Raw genomic sequence first — 21,469 nt, forward strand, 5'->3', positions numbered from 1 at the left:
AGCTCTTTAGATCTGAAGAAATTCTCCATTAGCATACTCCAATGATCGTAGTGACCATCAAAGTGAGGAATTGCTGGTTGGATAAAAGGCTTTCTCTGTGGCCATTTGTAGAACAATTTCTACTCCTATACTCTCAGTATTTGTTTATCAGTTATCACCTCTGCAGAGGCTCTGATACCAGATGTGAAGATGAGAAAGAAGAGAGTAATTTCACGCACACACTAAAAGAGATTCATTCATTACTTAAATAGATAACAGCAGCAAGCACAATTCAGTTAACAATTCAGTTAACAATCAGTTTAACATACCAGCTAACAACGCGCACTAAAGAGATAAACTCCTAATAACTATTAACTACCCGATACCTACTAAATATCTTAACATTAGTATCCGATTCGATTCGATCATTTACCACCCCTGGCTGAGGATGAGATTATTCTCACATGCCTAATTGAGAAGGAAGTCAGGTTTGATCTCATTTATATTCTGAAGCCTCAAGGCATGATACAGGAGTACAAAACTTAGCAGGGGAAGGTACATACTATTCATTAGCAATATGTCATTTTTATGCTCACTAATCTAGTAGATAATTAATTATACACATATGTCTTGTTCGTGGTTAATTATAAAAATTTGATCAGAATGATTTGAGAAATTTGCACTTTAAAGAAGGGTCAACCAACTTGCTTGGTAAGTTTCTTCGTTTTCATTTACAACCGTCAACAACATGAAGTGAATAGGGAAAAGATTTGCATGTTGTTATTCCAAACTTTGAATTGTTCAGAAAAATAATCATAACTACTTGCTTTATTATAGCATTAGTAAGTTGTGCAAGAAAGAAATATCGGTTTTTAATGCAATAAAAATGTCACATTGTGTACATAAAACCTGTTTTATTTCTATATGTTTTCCCCTTACTTCTAATCATTTTATGAAAGGGTAAATTGGAACATACAAAAATTGATCCCACATGAATAATTACTTGATTATCATTCCCATTAAAAATTTCAAAAAAAAAAAAAACTTATAAAAATATTTAGGAAGTCATTTTTATAAGAAAGTCAAAAATGACCCACTAATGAAGGATATCATTAAAAATATTTAGTGATTGATCAGTATATATATATATATGTAACTCAATTTGTAGACACTTAACATTATGCTATGATAGAGAAAAAAAAAAACCGAGAAATTAAAGAGGACAAATTCAAAAGTAATTTGAACAAAGTCTGCAGAGGATTCGGAGCCCTTTGACGAGGCTCGTGAACCAACTAACAATCCGAGAGAAAACTGTGGAGAAAATTGTGCAGCCAAACAACACAGACTCTATCAAAAGCTTCTTCTCCTTAAAATAAATCTGCAATCTTACAAAAATTGTTTCACAAAGAATTGTAGGGGGAAAAAAATTTATTTGCTTTCCCGTATTTTCATATTATGGCGTTGTATTCTGGGAGGAGAATTCGCATTAACCTGAAGAAAACTCCGTCTCCTACTATCTATTTTCTATCAGAAACCAAGCTTAGTCTGCGGTTGCATTGTTGTCCATGATCGAACCCTGAACCTTGCGCAGTGCTCGACGAGGGGGTAAAAAAGGCTGAGCACAGTGCTCGACGCTTTACGAAGGCAGGCTCGCAGAGACGAAGTATACTTGGCTGGACGTTTCTTCAGCATTGCCGTTTACTCATTATCTGATGACCACCGAGCACAAGGAACTTGTTGAGTCGAGGCCCGCCGTGAGCTTGAAGGCGAGAGCTTCGATGTCGTTCGGAGGGTGAATGCATGAGTCTGTCAAGGAATGACCCTGCACATGAATAATACTGGTTTTTTGTGTTTTTCTGGTGTCTGAATCCTCAGTTCAGGTGCTGGTTTTTGATTTACCATGATGTTTGCAATTTTGCATATGCCTTTGATGTCTACATGAAGACTACCTGTATACTTACAGTTCTAGGTAACTACGATGAGATAAAACTTATCAAGGGAGTGTATGTATCTAAACTAGAGAGTGAATTTCACAAATCCCCAATAAGTTTTGGTGTTTCTCGTTAACCCCCGATGAGTTTAAGAATTTCGCTTTACCCCGAATAAGTTCAGGAAGTCCAGAAAAGCCAAAATGCTCTTAACTTTTTTTTATTAAACCTCCATGACGACATGTTGCGTAAAATATCATCAATTTAGAGTTTTGAAGGAGGAAATCGCCAAAAACAAATGTTGGAGATTGGAAGCTCCGAACCTGAGCAGGAAGGAGGAAGAAGAGGGAGAAGTGATTTCAGAACAAACAGTATTAGTTTTGCGGTTTTTTCTGACCGAAGCAGTTCGAGGTTTAATTGAAATTTCTCAAAATCGCTGGGCGGTTAAGTGAAAAATGCCATACTTATTAAAGAATCTGTGAAATTTACCAAGACTAAACTAGTCTGATACCGCAAACTGAAGAACATAAAACATTGTGTCAGGATATATATGAAACTTCTGATCATAGTTGAGCTTATAAAGTCGTCTGTAATCATATTGATCAAATGTAACCTTTAATCATAATGATCAGATTCAATCTCCTCATCAAATCTAGTTGTGCAATAAATCACTCTCAACATCTACACATCAAACAGTAACGTCAGGATATGAACTCAAGATCCTCAACTGGATTTCTCGAAGGCTAACAGAGAAATCAAGAGCATCATTCATCGCCTTTCTAGCTCCGATCAGAGCCTCCTCCATCTCCTTATGACTCAAATACTGAGAGTTCATCTGATACAGGATTCTGTCGTGTCTCTCTTGGAGCCGAAGCAGCCTCTCCTCTGCTTGCTCAAGAGCTTCGGTCATGAGCCTAAGCTTCTCTTTGACGATTTGTCGCCTTTGCCATTTTTTGAGCTCATTGAGAAGTATGAGGGAAGAGAAACCTGCAACAGATAGGAAAATGGGCATTCCCATGGAGATCCATTGGTGAGGAGATGAAGTATGTGGGCATAAAGGTAGGTAGAATAGATACTTTTCCTTTGAGAGTTGCCAAATCAAGTAGAGAAAGTTGAGGGAATTTCTTTGCACAGACCACCTGCGTAGAGTACTGCTGTTTTGTGCTTGCTACCTCTGCAGTTTCATCGATGCAGACAGACCCCTTGGGTTATTTTTTTTTGACTATTTTCCCCTTGGTGAAATTTTGGCAGGTGCTGCTCGTCGGTGAAATTAGTGAGTCTATCTGAGGATGAAAAAAGTCTAAAAAAGATCGACCACCGGTCTATCTGCAAAATATAAAGACAGGGGTAGCAAGTTTGAAACAACAATATTACAGGGGCCCATGTGCAATTAACCTCTTAAACATATTGGAGAAGAGAATCTATCTGTTGAAGCCAATTTAAACTTTATTTTGGATGCAAGTTTAAGCAATAGGAATTCTTTGCTTTGAGGAGTGGATATCCATAACAGATTAGGAAGTTAAGGAACAAAAGTTTTAGGAGGAATTTTAGGTGCTTTAACAAGAGCTCATTGTTTGTCCTGAATAGCCAAATTTCACTTGATATAAAAGTTTTAAAAGAAATAAAGAGAAAAAAAATATTCACGAGGAATAAATGAAATGACATCAATTCAAATCCTAGAACTTCGAATTTGGGAGAGATTAAAATTTCTAACCTTTTCTTAGATACATGGATCCTACTTCCTAGCGATTCACATGGTTCAAGAACCAATCGATATTTCACAATCAAACGTGTAATAATGCTCATAGCAACGAACCTTATATATATCTCATACATTAACAATAATTGCTAAAGAGGATTTAGCATATGATACATTCTTATGGCTGCTGATTTAAATTGGCTCAGTCGATGCATAAAGCAAATGAATAATTCTAGGCATTATTGACACACATTCAAACAAGATTTACTAAATCATCATACTTGAGCGTACCTTGGAGCAATGAAGAATCAATCTCATGTTCCCATTTATCATCTGCAAATTTCTTATTTTACATTGTATACCCAGCGTCGATCGTAAATCATTTTAGGCATTCTTGCTACAGTTGTGAGGTTGTTGCTCATCCCCCCTCAGTCACCACCACCACCACCACCACCTTCCTCCACGAGAAGCGGTTGGAAACCTCGATCCAAGCTATCCACCTTCAAATGTGGAATATCGTTTATCTTCTTTGTGAAGGAGTGGTGATAAAGGGACAGGTGAAAGATGTCCATGATGGTGAATTTGCCTCCGCCAAGGTACAAAATTGAAATACCCGATAAATTGTACGACTTTTTTTTTTCATGAGGTGCCTGTATGTCAGGAATTAAAATGCAAAATCTCACTTCATATGCAAACATCTTCGTCCTTGTTCCCTTGATCAGCTTACTTCTCAGCTATGTGACAACATACCATCTTGTGGGATTCTGCAATCGTTTAATCAGTATTATTGTTTTGAACTTACTGATCTTGTAGTAGCGAGTTTCATTCTTGCAGATAGACCCCCCGGGGTTAAATTCTTTTGACTTCTTTTATTTATCGTCAGATAAACATTAATTTCACTCACAGGCAATACCTGCCAAAATTTTTACCAAGGGAAAAAGAGTCAAAAATTTTAACCCTGGTGGGTCTATCTGTGACAATGAAACTAGCTAGTAACAACAATACATGCAGAAAAACTGTATCATTCATTAACGGGTTATTTTAGACTTTTGCAGAGAACATTTTCAGGAAAATAATATCGTGTCTTCACAGAGATGATCAGGAGGTGTACATGCTAATAAGATAGAAGATGAGCTATAAGTAGTGACATCCCCATAGTACAAGGATGCATCTTGAAGTAATTAACCCTTTAATAAACTTTTAAAAAAAACCTTCCTAACTTTTTTTTGAAGTATTTTTTTAACTTAAAAGGAAAATATGGTCAAGTAATTAGTCATGTGCCATCATTTTTTGTGTTCCAATTTACCCTTGCATAAAATGATGAGAACTTGGGGGAAAACATGAAGGAAAAACTAGTTTTCTGTAGCCAAAATGGCTATTTATTCATCAAATAATTGATACTAAAGTACTTACAGAACGTACTATACTAGATACAGATTATTCTTTTTGTGATTTAATAAATTATACCAAGTTAACATTAACATACCATAACTCATAATATTCATTCACAGTTTACATATTGAATTTAGTTTTCTGCACAAGTTAAAATTAGAACAATATATAACATGCAAATCCTATTCCTACCTTATACTCATTTCATATGCATGTTTGATGATGGCCTAAAAATGAAAAGGAAGAAACTTACCATGGAAGTTGGCTGAAAGTGTAGATTTTTCAAATCATTCGGAACAATTTCATGTAACAAGAGCCAATTATATCAGCGCTAGGGTAAACTTCAGGTATACCCCCTAAAGTTTGGGCCAGTTTGAGATAACACCCTAAAGTGTACAAATGTCACTTAACCCACCTAACTTTGGGGCTAGTCAAAATACCCCCAAACATTTTCAATTTTGTCAGTACACCCCCACTGACCGTGTTACCTCCAATTTTTTTTAACACGCCCCAAATTGCAAATTCTGAAACCTGCAGGCTCTTAACATTATTTTCAGAATACCCCATACTTCAGACAAAGTTCCAAGAATACCCATTATGACATTAGGGCGTCTGTTGGAAAAAATGCAAACATATGGGGAGTTTTGCGACAAGAACAAGATGTTTTTTCTTTTTTTTAATGGGTTTTTTTTTTTTGGGGGGGGGGGGGGCGGGCCGGTTTAGGTCGGTTCAATGTACATTTATAAAGTTCAGCGGGTTATCTCAACATGGGCTAAACTTTGAGAGGGTAATATCAGATTCACCCTTAGTACTATATGTTGAAAATTATGGTTAAATCTAGAATTAAACAGTGAAATTATAATGTGATTTTAAATTTTTTCTTCCACTGCTGTGCGTTTGAGAAACGATGTGCTTAAAGTAAAATTTGGCCTACTCCGATGCAAGAATCCCAAGGCCAAACTGTTTTTAGGAACAACACAGTACTCTGATGTGCACCAACCCAGTACTGTCAAGATCTCCTCGATCTATAAGATCTTTCGGTCAAAACAAAGATCTCCTCGATTTCAGAACTTTTCGGTTCAAAACAAAGATCTTCTCGATCTCAGAACCATTTCGGTTCAAAACCTTTCGGTTTTAAGGACAAGTTCCTACGGGCACAGTTTCTGCAGCAGCAGCACAACAACAACAACGTCGATCCGATGTTCGTTTTCCAAGCTCGCGTGTGTATACCGATGTTCGTATTCCAAGCTCGCGAGAGTGTGTTCATGAGCTGCCTAAGGACGCTATTTATAGGCCTTTAAGGCCAGCTCAAGAGTCACTCGTAATTAATGTGACTGTTACAATTCTCAATGACAATTAAGATTGTAACATTAATGCATTAAATTTCTCTAAATACTGTTGTAAATGTTGCACGCAGTAACTCCTGAATACGAGGCAATCAATGGACGACTAACTACGAAACGCAAGGGTCACGTCTCAGCAAATCAGACGATCGTCGAACGAGTGAACCTCGTATGACAGACGAACCTCGTCAAACATCTTCAAACAGGCGAACCTCGTATGACAGATGAACCTCGTCGAACGAGCGAACATCGTCAAACAGACGAACCTCGTCGAACAAGCGAACCTCGTCTGAATTCGAGAACGCTAAGGTCACACTCTCGTGTGAATACGTAGCTCGTCCGCATGCTGCGAAGCAGCATGCGAGGCAACCTTCGTGGTGACCATAGTGGTAGTCAACGTGACGCCAAACAGCGCCACCTTACCCCGATGCCTCGGTGCGAAGTGCAAAGTGCGCCTAACAAAGCGCCTCAGTCCGATTAGCCCCGATCCTCGGTCCATTGGCCTACGACCCACGACACACGACCCACTTATGAGGGATTAATTCAAATAAAACACTTCTCGACTTGCCGTTGGCAAGCCTCGAACAAGGGACCTTTTGAAACACCAAAACATTATCTTTTCACTAGGCTACTAAGCATTTATGAAAAATACTTGTAGTTAATATATATATAGTTTGAAAACTTATTTTGGAAAGCGGTTTTGATCAAAAAATCTAGCACTATATATTATAGATTAGAGAGCACAACAATTACATTAACGCTAGCAGTATATGTGTATCTTTTTCTTGTAGTCCTCCTTGTTCAAGGAGGGAACAGGAATGAGCTTAACCACAACTTCCTTCTCAATTAGGCATAGCCGCTATCTTGAAATTATCTGGGGATTAAAAAACCTGAACTTTTTCCATTGGATATCGTCAAAATATTAATTATATATATAGCTTGCGATCTTTCTAAGGACATTCGAAAAAAATGCGCGTGGATGCGTGCGTACGTGCGTTAGGTCGCTAGGTCGTGTTTGTCTACACACACGCGCGCAAAAAAATGTTCATTTTGTGCGTCTCATTTTGTTTATTTCAGAACTTTGATTCGCAAGAAGAAAAATAATAAAAGGACGAAAAAGATGAGAGAATTTGTTCCATTTAATAAGTTCATGCTTTATTGACCATATCATCTTTTTTATGTTTTTTTTTAGTTCTTTTCCCCCAGCCTGAACACCCCACAACTACTTTCAGAATTATGATTTCCATGCTATAAGCTAATAGAAAGAAATTAAATAATACAAAAAACCAGGCTCCTAGACAACATGATCCAAGTAAAAGAAGAAATCAGAGAAACATTAGATTCACACATTTGTACAGATGACAACATCGCTAGCAAAGCTCAGGAAGACTTTGGCCATGCTAATTGTTATCCTGTTTCACAAAACACATAAGAGTCGATGGCCAAATGGATTCAGGTGATCCGGGGTTCAGACAGATATCTGGTTCACCGTTCTGAGCCATGGATCGCCCAAGCCCCTCCATTCGTCGACTCTATGGGGGGTTGTTCAACTGGATCACGTTCGGCATGACCAAGTCGTCATGAGCACTAGTATAGATATGACCGTGCGTAGCAGTCAAGGAAGATAAGATGACAAGACTAAAGAGTCTTGTGTTAGATTTAGCTCAAAAAGTCAATGTATCTATACTCTTCTCTTGACGAACGATGACGTTTGTGGCGGGAGCTAGTCTAAATGTGAATTCAATAGCGATCGATGCATCTATACTAAAGGAAAATATTGAAAAAATATATATATTTTTGTAATTCTTATAATTAATGGCGATAGTTTAAACATAGGTTAGTTTGAACAAGTCTATTGAAATATTATCCAGTCCCAAAATATCAACAAAAATTTTGCCATGCATCTACAATACAAGTAAAATAGGTGTTTCTGAAACAAGATTCGTAACTTATTAAATAACCATGGAAGCCATGAAATCTAAAGATTTTGTTAAGCACAAACACCATGAGGGCCATTTCAAATCAACACGGTATTCATCCAAATGGCATAACAACGTAATGAACAATAATAAAGAAAGAATTTAAATCGAGCAATCAATCATGGATATTGATATGAGAAAATTAATTAAGAAATTGATGTATATGAACCTACTAACGAGCAAACAAATTGAAAGATCCATGTATGCATATGTCTGGGTATTTAAATCGAAACATGAACGAGAAAAATTAGACATTGGAATAGAGTACTTTTTTGTGGGGCGAATGCTTGCCAACAAACCTTCTCCTCTAGATTCTAGTGAGAAAAAAATGTGATGACAAAGGAATGGGAGAGGTTTGTTATAAAGGAATTGGGTTAGATTTCCCATAGTTTTAGGATTTCCCTTTGTTTTAATAAACTTCTATGGTTTTCTATCCATGAGAACTGTGCGGAGAGAGTTGAAGCGGTTTGGATCTTTTCTAAGACTTAGATTTAGATTATGTAGGTAAATTGGATAATTGGGTTTAATTCTAATATTTGAGCTTGAAATCCAACTCTAATGGTTATCAAACAAAATCAAATAGATCCCTCCATTAATGTCAAACTAGTATTTCGGTGCACGCGACTCGTGCATGACTGGAACCTGGAAAGTATTATAGTCCACTTGTCCATGGAACAAAATTTTGGTGGGTTTTGTGTATTTACCTAATTATCAATGGCCATTTTAGACTTTTGCCAAGAACATTCCTACTCTGGGAAAATAATACTGTCACGAAAATCAGGAGGTATACATGTGCTATGATAGAATCAGGGCGATAAATAGCAACATCCCCATACTACAGGGATGCATCTTCAAGTAACCCATTAGTGAACTTAAGAAAATAGTATACATAAAAATGATTGTTTTCGTATTTTTACCTATAGTATCTTATAGGTATAGCAGATTATGATTTTGTACCCAAACTCACAAATATTCATTTACAGTTTACATACTAGAATTTACTTTTCTGCGCAAATGAAAATTAAAACAAGAACATGCAACCCTATTCCTATTCACTTCATGTTGATGATGGTCATGAATGAAAATGAAGAAACTTACAAAGGAAATTGGCTGAGCTTTCTCCCAAGCAGAGATTTTCCAAATCATTCAGATCAATTCTCTGTAACAAGAACCACATACGGGTATTATCTACTAAATTACAGAGCACACAGTTACACAATGCTAATAGTATGTACCTTTTCCTTGTTACCATCATAGTTCTTCTGGCCCTGAGGCATCAAGTGGAGAACAGGAATGAGCTCAAACTCAAGTTTATTCGCAATTAGGCATGTTAGAATAACAACGACCTGGACACCAAGAGGAGATCCAGAAACCTGAACTTTTTCCATTGGATCTTGAAATGTTTAATTATATAGCCTGTAATCTCACTCAGGATTTTCGAAGAAACTGATGCGTATTAACCTACTAATGAACATACAAATTGAAAGATGCATTCATGCATGTGTCAACGTATTAAAGTAGAAACGTGAATGAGATAATATCTTAAATTGAAATATCATGACGTATATCTAACATGTATAACATGAAATAAAATGAATGTAATTTTGGTATAGCCTAAGATTAATTGAGAGAGAGGAGGGTCCAGATTGATGCTTGCCCAGCCCTGGAAGAAGACCCCCTTGCTAAAGATCATCCTCCTTAAACTTTGGCTGAGAAAGAATGAGATGGCAAGGGAAGGGAAGAGGGTTTATTATAAAGAAATTGGGTTAGTTAGATTTCCTTAGTTTATAGCCTGTTTGGATGAAGGGTAGAGAAGGGAAGGGGAAGGGAAATTTTGGTTTACCTTTGTTTAGTAGTTCCATTTAGAAGGGTAGAGGAGGGGAATGAGGGGGGAAATTGAACTAAAATCTTACCCTTAAGTTTAGTCAACTCTAATATAATCAACCAAGACTCTAAAAATGTCGCTTGACACCCTTAAGTTTGAGGTGCTTCTGAAAAATCCTCAAATGTTTCCAATTTTTTCAACTAACCTCGATGGTGTTTGATGGGGTACAATAAACAATCCTTTTCTTATTGACACGCTAATTATTAATCAGTTACTTTATAATCAAAATTAAACCTAAATTGGGCAAAGTTCATGTTGAGTATCACATGTGAATATACGAAAGAACATTCTCACACTAGCATAGCAGGAGGTCTTAAAGTGCCAAATTTGAAAAACTTCAGAGTAAATAAATGCTGCAAAAATCAAGTGAGGGCATATAAGTGCAAAGTGAGGGAAACTATATGGTATTTAAGTGCTATTAGTCTGTTTTTTTGGTATCCTAACTCATAATATTTATGTCAGTCAACACATCTATCAATCGATCTATCTAATCAAGACCGGGATTTACTTTTTTTTAACGCACAAGTGAAAAACATAATAATAACATGCGTGCAATCCTATTCCTTCACACTGCACGTTGATGATTGTCACAGATGAAAAGGAAGAAACTAAGAAATAATGGTGATAGAAAAAATACGATATCCTACCAAGAAACTTGGCTGAACCTTCTTCGAAGCACGGAGATCTTTCGATTCGTTCAGATGAATTTCCTGTAACAAAAAACCAAACATATAATGAGGATTATGTACTAGATCATAGAGCACAACAGTTACGCAATGTTAATAGCGCGTAGCTCTTCCTGGCTAAATTGAGGCGTCAAGTTGGGGACAGGGATGAGCTCAAACTCTACTTCCTTCTCGGCTGGGCACGTCAGGGTAACAGTGACATCAAAGGCTGCAAGAGATCCAAAAACCTGAACCTTGGCCATTGGATCTTGAAATGTTCGATTATATAGCAAGTAATCCTGCTCAGGACTTCGAAGTTTGAACATATGTAAATACACACACAAACACGATATATTACCACCCATTTATTCGTGCAAGGAACTTTGCTTTGCTAGAAGAAAAATAATTGAAGGACGAAAAAAAAGAAGAGAATTTATCCTGGGTAAGCTTATTCATCCCTTCCTCCAACTTGAACCACAGATGACTACTAATAGTCTTCTACTTGGATGGCATTGCCGAGGAGGTTGGATTGCATGCATATATACTAGTACAAGGATCATGTACGATGTGATACAGAAACGTGAATATGCAAAATCTCAAAAAAGAAACATCCATAGATGGATAATTCACATATACATCAATAAAACAAATAGACATACACAATCATAAATCAAATATAAAATCCAACACGCATTTGTAGGTAAACTCATTAGCGAACATAAAAGTAATTTTTGAAATTCAATATAGTACTAAAGCAGCGGCAAAAACTCAGATCATAAGTCAACATTTATTCTAATCTAGATATTAATTGGTAATACTAGCTAATGATCATAAATCACCCTATTTCTTAACATAAGAGAATAACTGGCACTAACACAATCTCGGACAACAACTGCACTGAGAAAATACAGCAACAATTATCCTCATCATACATTTTATATATATAATAGAACTTTACTCAAAATTTCCACACATCATCATATAACTTCAAAAATTAAACTGCAAAGCAACAAGCATTACAAGACCGCGAAAATTTAGTTGTCTAGGATAAACAACAATGACAATCAGGAACCACAGCTCATACTTGCAATCAATAGTTACTTCATGTTGCCAGGTTCCAACTCTTTGTAGCTGAAACTTTAGGTAAAGAAATAACCAAATCGAAAATGGAATAAGACTTTCTTGTGCTCTGGATTTTGAGATATGTGGATTAAGGAGTTTCAGGTATAGAGTTCTCAGTTTTATGTTCCTCCTTTGCGCAGCTGAATCCTTGGCAAACAGACAACCAGATAATAAGCACCAGGAGAAAGATGACAGCAAGAACCACCAACTTGATTTTCATATTCTTTAACCACATTTTTCTACGAACTTTGGTCCCCTGCTTTCTGAAATCTTGAGCCTGGAGCAAGACCAGAAAATAAGTAGACGATATAAACTGTATGAAAACTCAATAGTGCATAAGTTTAGTTGTTTCAGTATATGAGGTTTTACCTGTGAATGCAAATGTGTCGTCTTTTCAGCAAGATCAGTAAGCTTCTCTCCTCGATCAACAGACTGAAAGTAGATCAATTAGGTAAGCTCAAATGAGAGTTGTTCTTGTTCATGGAAAATAGTAATACGTCAAATTAGTACAGTAGAACCATTATAGGTGAATGCTTTTTGTAGCATCTCAAATAAAGCTCAGATTGCAGCACTATAAAGTGATTACAGCAATCGAAACACAAGTAAATGCATATGCAGATGCTATCTGACATCTACAAAAACACAAATGCTTGTAAAAGAATATGTGCATATCGATGAAGGTTCCAGGTCCAAGCTACTTTTCTTGGATTTGATTCTACATGCAAGTTTATGACGAATAGGAAGGCAAGATAAACTACATACCTTTTCAATATTTTCTAGCATAATACTTTTGATCTCTGAAACTTGGGCCTTAACTTTTGAAACCTTTTCTATTTCTTCAGCATGTTCAACAATATACTGCATATGTTCCTTTATAACTGGTCTGCAAATTAACAGACAAACTTGATATCATGGAAATCCTAAGAATATACAGAAGTTGGATGAATCTCATGGCAAAAACATTGGCAAGTGAGCATACCCAAATTCTTTATTGAGACTTTTGGCAGATGCCGTGTCAGCTTTACCACCTCCGTATTTCTTTCTGAAGTCTACTTTAAGCCGCTCCAGGAAGGCAATGGAGACATGTCTTGGAACTGATTCTTTGGCAACAACACAATATGCTGGCAGATAAACAAAAAAAATGAGGCTTCATAGAACTTAGATCTCTTATATATTATGAAAATTAGCCATGTTAACAGATTTAGAACATTCTTCTTCATAAAACACTGCTTTTGATTTATGTACTGACAAGCTGGCACAAAAACTTCATGGAAGATATTCGTTGTCTGGGTTCAGTTATCCAGTGTCATTGGGTTGTTAGGGTGTTCAACGGTGTGGTTGACACCAACTTATCAAGGGAAAGCAAGATTGTAAGCCTTGCTGCAATTTCCCACCTAAGCAGTTAATTATTTACTAGCCCAACTTAACATAAGCCACTAGTTCACACGACAAATTTGGGCACCTTGCTCCCCCTACATTCTGCTTGTGTCCATATGCATTGGTTGTGAGGTCTACGGATACGTGCTATGTTTTCTTGACAGTTGAATTTATAGAGTCATGCATTCACAAATAAAATGTAAGTAAAAATAATAAACGTAGAAGGATAATAGGAAGTTGATTAAGTGAAGAACTTTAGACAAGCTTAAAATAAGGATCTTATTAGCTAATGGGGAAAGCCAATCATCATTATCATCACTACCTAAGCAATTTTGCACGAACACGGGATTCCCTATGAAACAAAGCTAAGAAAGCTCAAAAAAAGTCGCAATTTTTTTGAAATTCATTATGGGCCCCACGCTCTATAGGAGTTGAAGCAAATTCCTCACTCATACGACTATGCGCAGGTGATGTCCTGCTATAAAACCTTCACGGCCAGGTCCCTCAACCAACAAACAAGCCGATGTTACCTAAAATATATAAAAAAAATTAAGGCAAAAAAACAAGCTCAAAAATAAAAACCCTCATTCTTTTGAGGTGGGTTCAATTCTAGATTCCTCATATCTTTAATTGAACCCTCATCCTTTTCTTTCTTAATTTTTACTTTTCTTTTATTTTTATTTTCTTGATTTTTATTTCCTTCAATTTCCTTTCTTTCCTTGTGATTTCATTTATTCTTTATCTATCGCTCTCAATATCATTTTTTACACACAATCATTCTCATTCTCTCCATCTCTCCACAATCACATCTATCATCATTTTACACACAATCATTCTCATTCTCTCCATCTCTCCACAATCACATCTATCATCACTCCTAATTGTCATGCACACAACATAAATTCTCATTCTCTCCATCTCTCCACAATCACATCTATCATCACTCCTAATTGTCATGCACACAACATACAAACCGATTCTAATAATTTCCTACAAACACCTTCCTTGTGGGATCGATAACTTTTTATCGATAACTTTTGAAATGTCTTTATCTGTTCTGAACTGATCATGCTTCCGCTTCTTCACATTAGAAGTGTGAACGGCATGATATAAGATCATGGTTGGCCATTTAAAGTATTTCAGGCCAAACATAATTACTACGTTACACAACAGTCTTGAGTCACTGAGCACATAAATTCCTAGGAATCATATGATTATACAAACTAATTTTCCTGTTAAGACTGAAAAACAAAACCCAAATCGTTCATAGAAACAACCCTTCTAATGGTAATAAAGTAAAATAGCAACCAATCCAGCTCACCTCATCCAAACTCCGCCAACATCTCGCAGATATTTCGATGAAATTTTGAGAATGATGCCACATTATTCATGTAACATGAAATTTTGCTTATTTTCACATGCACTCGAATCAATTTATCCCCAAACTTTGATCCGATAGCAAACAAGACGGCACAGAGAAATCAACGGGTTCAATATCCTACAATCATTATTCCTCGTCTAGCCAAAACGTCATCAAACCCTTCCAAAATTTCGCGGAAATTACAACATCAAACAGCAACCGTCTCAATTCTAGCTCAAAATTCCAGCTTAATAAAATTCTGCAGCTTTTACTTCCTAATAAAATTCCTCTCCAAATCTAACAAAATTACACCTAAAATCTGTCGAAATCCTGCGAGCGAACGACTCACCGTACCCATCGTGAACTAGGAAGTTGAAGGTGTGGTGATCGCAAGAGTAGGTGAACTTGTTGTTGGAAGAGGGGAGCTTCTGCAGGCACTGGGCGGCGATCGCCGGGAAATTCCCGGTGAACTCCGTGAACTCGGCGAGCACCATCGTCCCCCTCGCGACGAAGCTGTAGATGAACCAGCTCCCCTCTTCGCCTCCCTTCACCATCCCCGACCTCAGATGAATTAGGGTTAGGGTTAGGGTTCCTTGGATTTTATTGAGAGAGAGGGTTCGTTGACTTTGAGAGGAGGCAAAGGTCAGGATTCAGGTGACTGGGGTCGACGAGGGTCCACGCTGGGAGGGAACGAGCAGGCTGGCGGTGGGATCGCTGCTGTTACGGACCAACACGAAACAGCGCCTCTTGACCACTCGCAAGAGGACGCGTGCCGCTAAGCTTGTGGGTCCCGCGCTCTTGTACCCCGGGGCAGAATTCCCGGGTTTGGATCCTTTGCTTTGCTTGCGGAGAATCCGCGAGAACTCACCCCTATAGAAATCTAGCTGCTGTAAAAGCTTTGTATTATCATTTGGAGAATTGCGTATTTTCTTAATTGTCCTTGATCTGTTTATTTTGTAGTTTCCTGAAATCATTTGGAGATCCCGATCGATTTGTTGCTTTGTTTTTATTTATTGTTGGAGAAATACATATATTTTCAAATCCGGTTATTAGCACTAAACTTGAGTTTTCAAATCCAGGTTTAGGATGGTTGCTGAATTGAGTTTATGGCCGCATCCGCGAAGTTTGAATTAACCCTCTATCTCTAATACGAAGCGGACCATTCTCTGTTTGCATTTCTTCTTCAATCTTTTTTTGTGTTTGGAAAATTATGAGGGGTTAACTTAGTTTACATCCCCTTGTAAATTTTGAGTTTAGCAGGCTAAGGAGCGGTTAAGTCTTTAATTCCACTTAATCCTTTGCCAGATGGCACGATAATGAATATGCAAGCTTTGAGATTTCAGTTAATGTGCTTAAATATGAGAAAAATGATGACTTTTAAGTTTACGAACTTAGAACTCTTTCAAATGAAGAACTCACTTATATTTCTTCAATTTTCTCTCTTCATGAACTTAGAACTCTTTCAAATGAAGAACTCACTTATATTTCTTCAATTTTCTCTCTTCATATCAAACAAGGATTACAATAGCCCTTTATATAGGCTTCAAATACAAAAACGTTTAGGCATACCAATAGTCACAAATTAAACTCCTATTTTAATGCCATAAAGATAAATGTCATAATGAGTAAGTTACTCTTATTCTTCCATAACCTATGTCTCTTCACCTTCTAAACTTATGACCCTTGCACTTCTAAAACTCATTTATTCTAGCATTTTAATTTGATATTCCAACACGCCCCTTCAAATCAAAATGTCTTTAAGCCAAGCATGTCTCTTAGCCTCATGAAGGTTTGTTCAGTGGTGTGACAATGCTTCAGTTCAACGGTTTTCTGCTTTACATGGTCTCTGAGAAAATGAAATCGTGTATCTATGTGTTTGCTCCTCCCATGATGTACTGGGTTCTTTGCAAGCTGGATGGCTGGTTTGTTGTCCACAAAAATTACGGTCGAGTCTTCTTGTGGATGATCCAACTCCTTTAATATGTTTCGCAACCAAATTGCTTCACATACTGTAGATGCAGCCGTCACATACTCTGCTTCACATGAAGATAAAGCTACAACTCCTTGCTTCTTTGAGGTCCATGAAAATGCAGTTGACCCAAGATAGAAAACATAGCCTGTGGTGCTTTTTCTCTCATCTTGATCACCTCCCCAGTCACTATCTGAGTAACCAACTAGTTGTGCATTTTCATCATATGCATAGAAGAGACCCAGGTTGAGTGTGCCTTTGATATACCTTAGTATCCTCTTCGCAGCTAGCCAGTGAGATTCATTCGGTGTCTCCATATAGCGACTCACAAGTCCAACTCCATAAGTAATATCGGGCCTTGTGATCGTCAAGTATCTCAGGCTGCCAACTAGACTTTTGAAAAGAGTTGAATCCACGAAACGTCCGTCTCCTTCTCTTGATAGCTTCATTCCGATGGCTACTGGGGTGTTAACAGGGTTACATTCATTCATCTTGAACTTCTCTAAGATCTCCTTCATGTACTTCTTCTGGGATATTAAAATCCCCTCTTGTTGCTGCTTCACTTCAATGCCAAGAAAATAGGACATTAATCCATTGTCTGTCATCTCAAATTCATTGAACATTGCCGCCTTGAATTCAGCAAGCATCTCGGTACTGCTTCCTGTGTACAATAAATCATCAACATAAAGACAAATTATTAGAAATTCGCCTCTATGGTTCCTCTTCATGTAGATGGCGTGTTCATAGGGACATTTAATGAAGCCGTTTTGATGAAGATAGCCATCAATTCGGGCGTTCCACGCTTGTGGTGCCAAGCCTCGCCTTGTACCGATCAACTTCACCATTTGTTGTGCGCTTGATCTTGTACACCCACTTGACCCCTATTGCCTTGTGATTTTGTGGAAGAGTTGTCAACTCCCAAGTATCATTCTTTTGGATGGCGTGGATCTCCTCCTCCATTGTTGTTCGCCAACAATGTTCTATTACGGCTTCTTGAAAGGTGAGAGGTTCATGATCAGCATATAAGCAGAAAAGATTTGACTCTTCGTCTTCTTCTATCTGCTCATTGATCTCCCTGAGGCTTCTCATTTTGATGGGACCTCGTTGCATGATAGATTCGCTGCTACTACTTTCCCCAGAAGATGGACAACCTCTTGCAGGAGAGGGTGTAGAGTGTGGAGGAGATGGTGGTGTAGCTAGTGATGGTTCCTCATGTAGAGACTCATCAGGTTCATTCTCCACGGGTTGATCTTCATTGCTCCAGTTCAATGCTTCTTCTTCATTAAAGACAACGTCTCTACTAACAACTAGTTTCTTGGTTAGTGGATTGTAGAGCTTGTATGCCTTCGACTCCTCGCTATATCCGATGAAAATGCATTTTTCACCGCGATTGTCAAGCTTCTTCCTTTTGACTTCAGGTACTTGAGCATATGCAACACAACCAAAAATTCGTAGGTGTGCCACACTAGGCGTGTAACCGCTCCATGCCTCTTGAGGTGTCTTGTTCTTCACTATCTTTGTGGGGCATCGGTTGAGCAAATAAGCTGAGCATGCCACGGCTTCTGCCCAGAACTGCTTTGGCAATCCCTTTTCTTTGAGCATGGTTCTTGTCATGTCGAGGATGGTCCGGTTCTTTCTTTCTGCAATGCCATTTTGTTGTGGTGTGCAGGCAGTAGTAAACTGTCTCTTTATACCTTGCTCCCTGCAATATTCTTGAAACAGATTTGAGGTGTATTCACCACCTCGGTCAGATCGAAGAATTTTTAGCTTGTGGCCGCTCTCTGCTTCAACTAAAGCTTTAAAATGCTTGAATGTAGTAAAGGCAGCAGATTTTTCTTTAAGAGTGTACACCCACAACTTTCTATTGAAGTCATCAATGAAAGTTATAAAATATCTATTACCTCCCAAAGATACGGGATCGATCGGTCCGCAGATGTCTGTGTGAACAAGTTGCAATGGTACACTTGCTCTCCATGATTTTCCACTGGGAAAAGGAAGTCGCGGTTGCTTGCCGATTACACAACCTTCACAAATATGATTCGGTGGATCAATTGTTGGTAGACCTCGTACCATGCCAGCTGTAGACAACAACTTCAAACCGCTGAAGTTTAGATGGCCGAAGCGAAGATGCCACCTCCATGACTCATTCTCCATGAGTCCTTGAAAACACTTGTCGACTTTCGTGTTTAGATGCAAGGGAAACATGCGGTTTGTAGGTGTAAATTTTGATCTCCTGAAAACAGGGAGCTTCGTTTGTATTAATAAGAAGGCTTATTACAAACTAATAAATCAAATATTTACAACAGAAGCGGAGGGAAGGCCCTCCTTGTTTAACGTGGGTTCCTCGGTGGCGATAGGACGCCTCGCTCGGTGCTCGTGCCGAGTCTGCTTCCCTTGGACGATCCGATCGAAGTTGCTAGAGAGCTTCAGTACGCAGTAGAAGCTCGGAAGGCCCTCTTTGTTTTGTGTGGGGACTTTAGGTGGCGATAGGATGCCTCGCTCGGTGCTCGTGCCGAGTCTGCTTCCCTTGGACGATCCGATCGAAGTTGATGCCGGAGCCGGAGCTTCGGTTCTCAAATGAGGGAGCCTTTGGCAAAGGTCCAGGTTCAACCTTTGGGAGATTAGCCAGCAGAATATGCAACGGCCAATCCCCCTTCTTCATGCTGCTGAAGATGGGTTTTAACAGGCAAGGGATGGCATGGGCTCTCCCTTGATTCATGGGATTTGACCACTAATAGAGGTGAGGGAGATAGCTTGACTGCTCCTTGAATTATGGGATGTGACCACACGTTGTTCGGAGACGTCCTGCTGTTCATTCGTACCGTCAATGGTCATTCGAAGAGCTGTGCTCTGCATCACGCTACATAGGAGTGGGAAAGCCCCTCCTCGTATGCGTGACAACGGCTGTCAGATGCTTGCGTGGATCTGACCAACCACCGAGCGTTGGCGGCTCTCGTCCCTTCACCTGGACAAATGAGGTAAGCTGAATTTATGAGGGTGCAGGCTGTTTCGGCGCCTGTCCGCTCATTCGTACTGTGGACGGCCATCTGACGGGCCTGGAGTATTGTGCCCCCCCTACCCTCACATCACGGAAAATAAGGAAGGTTTGTCCTCGCGAGCTTAGGACTGCAGGCAGACTTGGGTCTGCAGGCGAGCTTGGGGACTGCAGGTAGACTTGGGTCTGCAGGCGGATTTGGGGCTACAGGCAGAGCTCGGGACTGCAGGCGGACTTGGGTCTGCAGGCGGATTTGGGACTGCAGGCAGAGTTGGGGACTGCAGGCAGACTTGGGTCTGCAGGCGGATTTGCAACTGCAGGCAGACTTGGGTCTGCAGGCAGATTTGCAGGCAGACTTGGGGTCTGCAGGCGGATTTGCAACTGCAGGCGAAGCTGGGGGACTGCAAACGAACCTGGGTCTGCAGGCGATCTTCAAGCCGTTAGGCGAGCTCTATAGCGTGGATCGAAGAATAGGCCGTAATTTTCAAACCGTAAGTCGGAATTGGGCGAATTATATATAAAAATCGCCTATCTCGATGAGATGGAGCCATCCGAACCTAGCCGAAGGCTTTGGTTCGCTTCCTCCGTTTCGCCAAATTCCTTACGGTTTGGGAGATATCTGCGTTTTCCCCTTTTTCTGCTATTTCGGGCGAGTTTTTAACAGTTTTGTTCTGAACTTCTCTGATAAGGATTAAAGGTAATTTTTATTGCCTACACGATTCCTTGTCATCTTAACACAAGCTATGAGGCCTCCATTTGTATTTTTCAACCAAAGATGGTTGTTCTCCATATATACTTTGTATCCCTTTCCGAGTAATTGACCAATGCTAAGAATATTACTTTTCATGTTAGGAATATAGTAAACATCGGAAATATACTCGGGCTTACCATCATTTTGGTAGATCTTAATCTTCCCTTTGCCTTCAACCGAGAGTTTTGAAGAATCTCCGAGGCTCACACTTCCATGAACTCCTTCTGCGAGTTCCATGAAAAGTTCTTTCTTCCCGCACATGTGGTTGCTAGCACCCGAGTCAAGGTACCAAGCATCATTCTCAACACTTGAATCATCATTAGCAAGAAGAAGCGTAGAGTTGTTACCCACATCATTTGTTGCTTCGGCAAGATTGGTTTGGTCTTCAGTTTTGTGCCAACAATTTGAAGCATAGTGCCCAAACTTGTGACAGTTATAGCACTGAACATTCTTGTTGCTTCCACGGCCAGGTGTGGATCTTCCACGATTGCTTCGTCATCGTCCTTTAAAGCTTTGGGTCTCCACTTGATTTTGAGTGGTTTGCTGTTGGGGACCACGTCCCCTGCCTCTACCACGACCACGACCTCTTCCTTGTGAGCCTTGATTACTTAGAGTCAATGTTGACTCTAGTACTTGCTCCAAAACTATGGAACTAGCCTTCTTTTGCATTCGTTGTTCATGAACTTGGAGAGATCCCAAGAGCTCCTCTATTGAGATATCCTCCAAATTCTTTGACTCCTCAATTGCCGCCACCACGTGCTCGAATTTTGATGTGAGGGATCGGAGCAACTTCTCCATCACTCGGATGTCCTCCATCTTCTCTCCATTTCTCCTTATTTTATTCACAATTAGAAGTAATCGTGAATAATAATCGGAGATTTGTTCTTCATCTTTCATTTGAGCGGCTTCAAGATCGCCCCTCAAAGTTTGGAGGCGAATTCGCTTCACCCGCTCGACACCTTTGTAGATGGTCGTAAGGATTTCCCATGCTTCCTTGCTTGTCGTTGCTTCGGCAACTCTCTCAA

At 39.1% G+C, this 21,469-nt stretch overlaps 2 protein-coding genes and 1 long non-coding RNA gene across 4 annotated transcripts; all 3 read right to left on the reverse strand.

The window, feature by feature from the left end:
* On the reverse strand, positions 1,774-11,144 carry LOC109831802. Of its 2 annotated transcripts, XR_002244558.1 has the most exons (5): positions 10,853-11,144; positions 9,556-9,588; positions 9,419-9,479; positions 3,898-4,519; positions 1,774-3,233 (listed from the first exon to the last, which is right to left on the reverse strand). It is a non-coding gene; the product is annotated as an uncharacterized LOC109831802 (long non-coding RNA). The 2 variants fall into 2 exon arrangements; XR_002244557.1 differs by having other exon boundaries at positions 9,556-11,144.
* On the reverse strand, positions 11,755-15,365 carry LOC109831803 (vesicle-associated membrane protein 724-like). Its single transcript, XM_020399241.1, has 5 exons — positions 15,079-15,365; positions 12,972-13,113; positions 12,755-12,875; positions 12,362-12,424; positions 11,755-12,269 (listed from the first exon to the last, which is right to left on the reverse strand). The coding sequence occupies exons 1-5, from the start codon at positions 15,281-15,283 to the stop codon at positions 12,081-12,083; spliced, it is 720 nt and encodes a 239-aa protein (XP_020254830.1). The 5' UTR covers positions 15,284-15,365; the 3' UTR covers positions 11,755-12,080.
* On the reverse strand, positions 16,476-17,426 carry LOC109831406 (uncharacterized mitochondrial protein AtMg00810-like). The gene has a single exon (XM_020398731.1). It carries the CDS (start codon positions 17,424-17,426, stop codon positions 16,476-16,478), a length of 951 nt encoding a protein of 316 aa, XP_020254320.1.

The sequence above is a fragment of the Asparagus officinalis genome, chromosome 2 (genome assembly GCF_001876935.1).
Source record: "Asparagus officinalis chromosome 2, Aspof.V1, whole genome shotgun sequence".
Lineage (NCBI taxonomy): Eukaryota > Viridiplantae > Streptophyta > Magnoliopsida > Asparagales > Asparagaceae > Asparagus > Asparagus officinalis.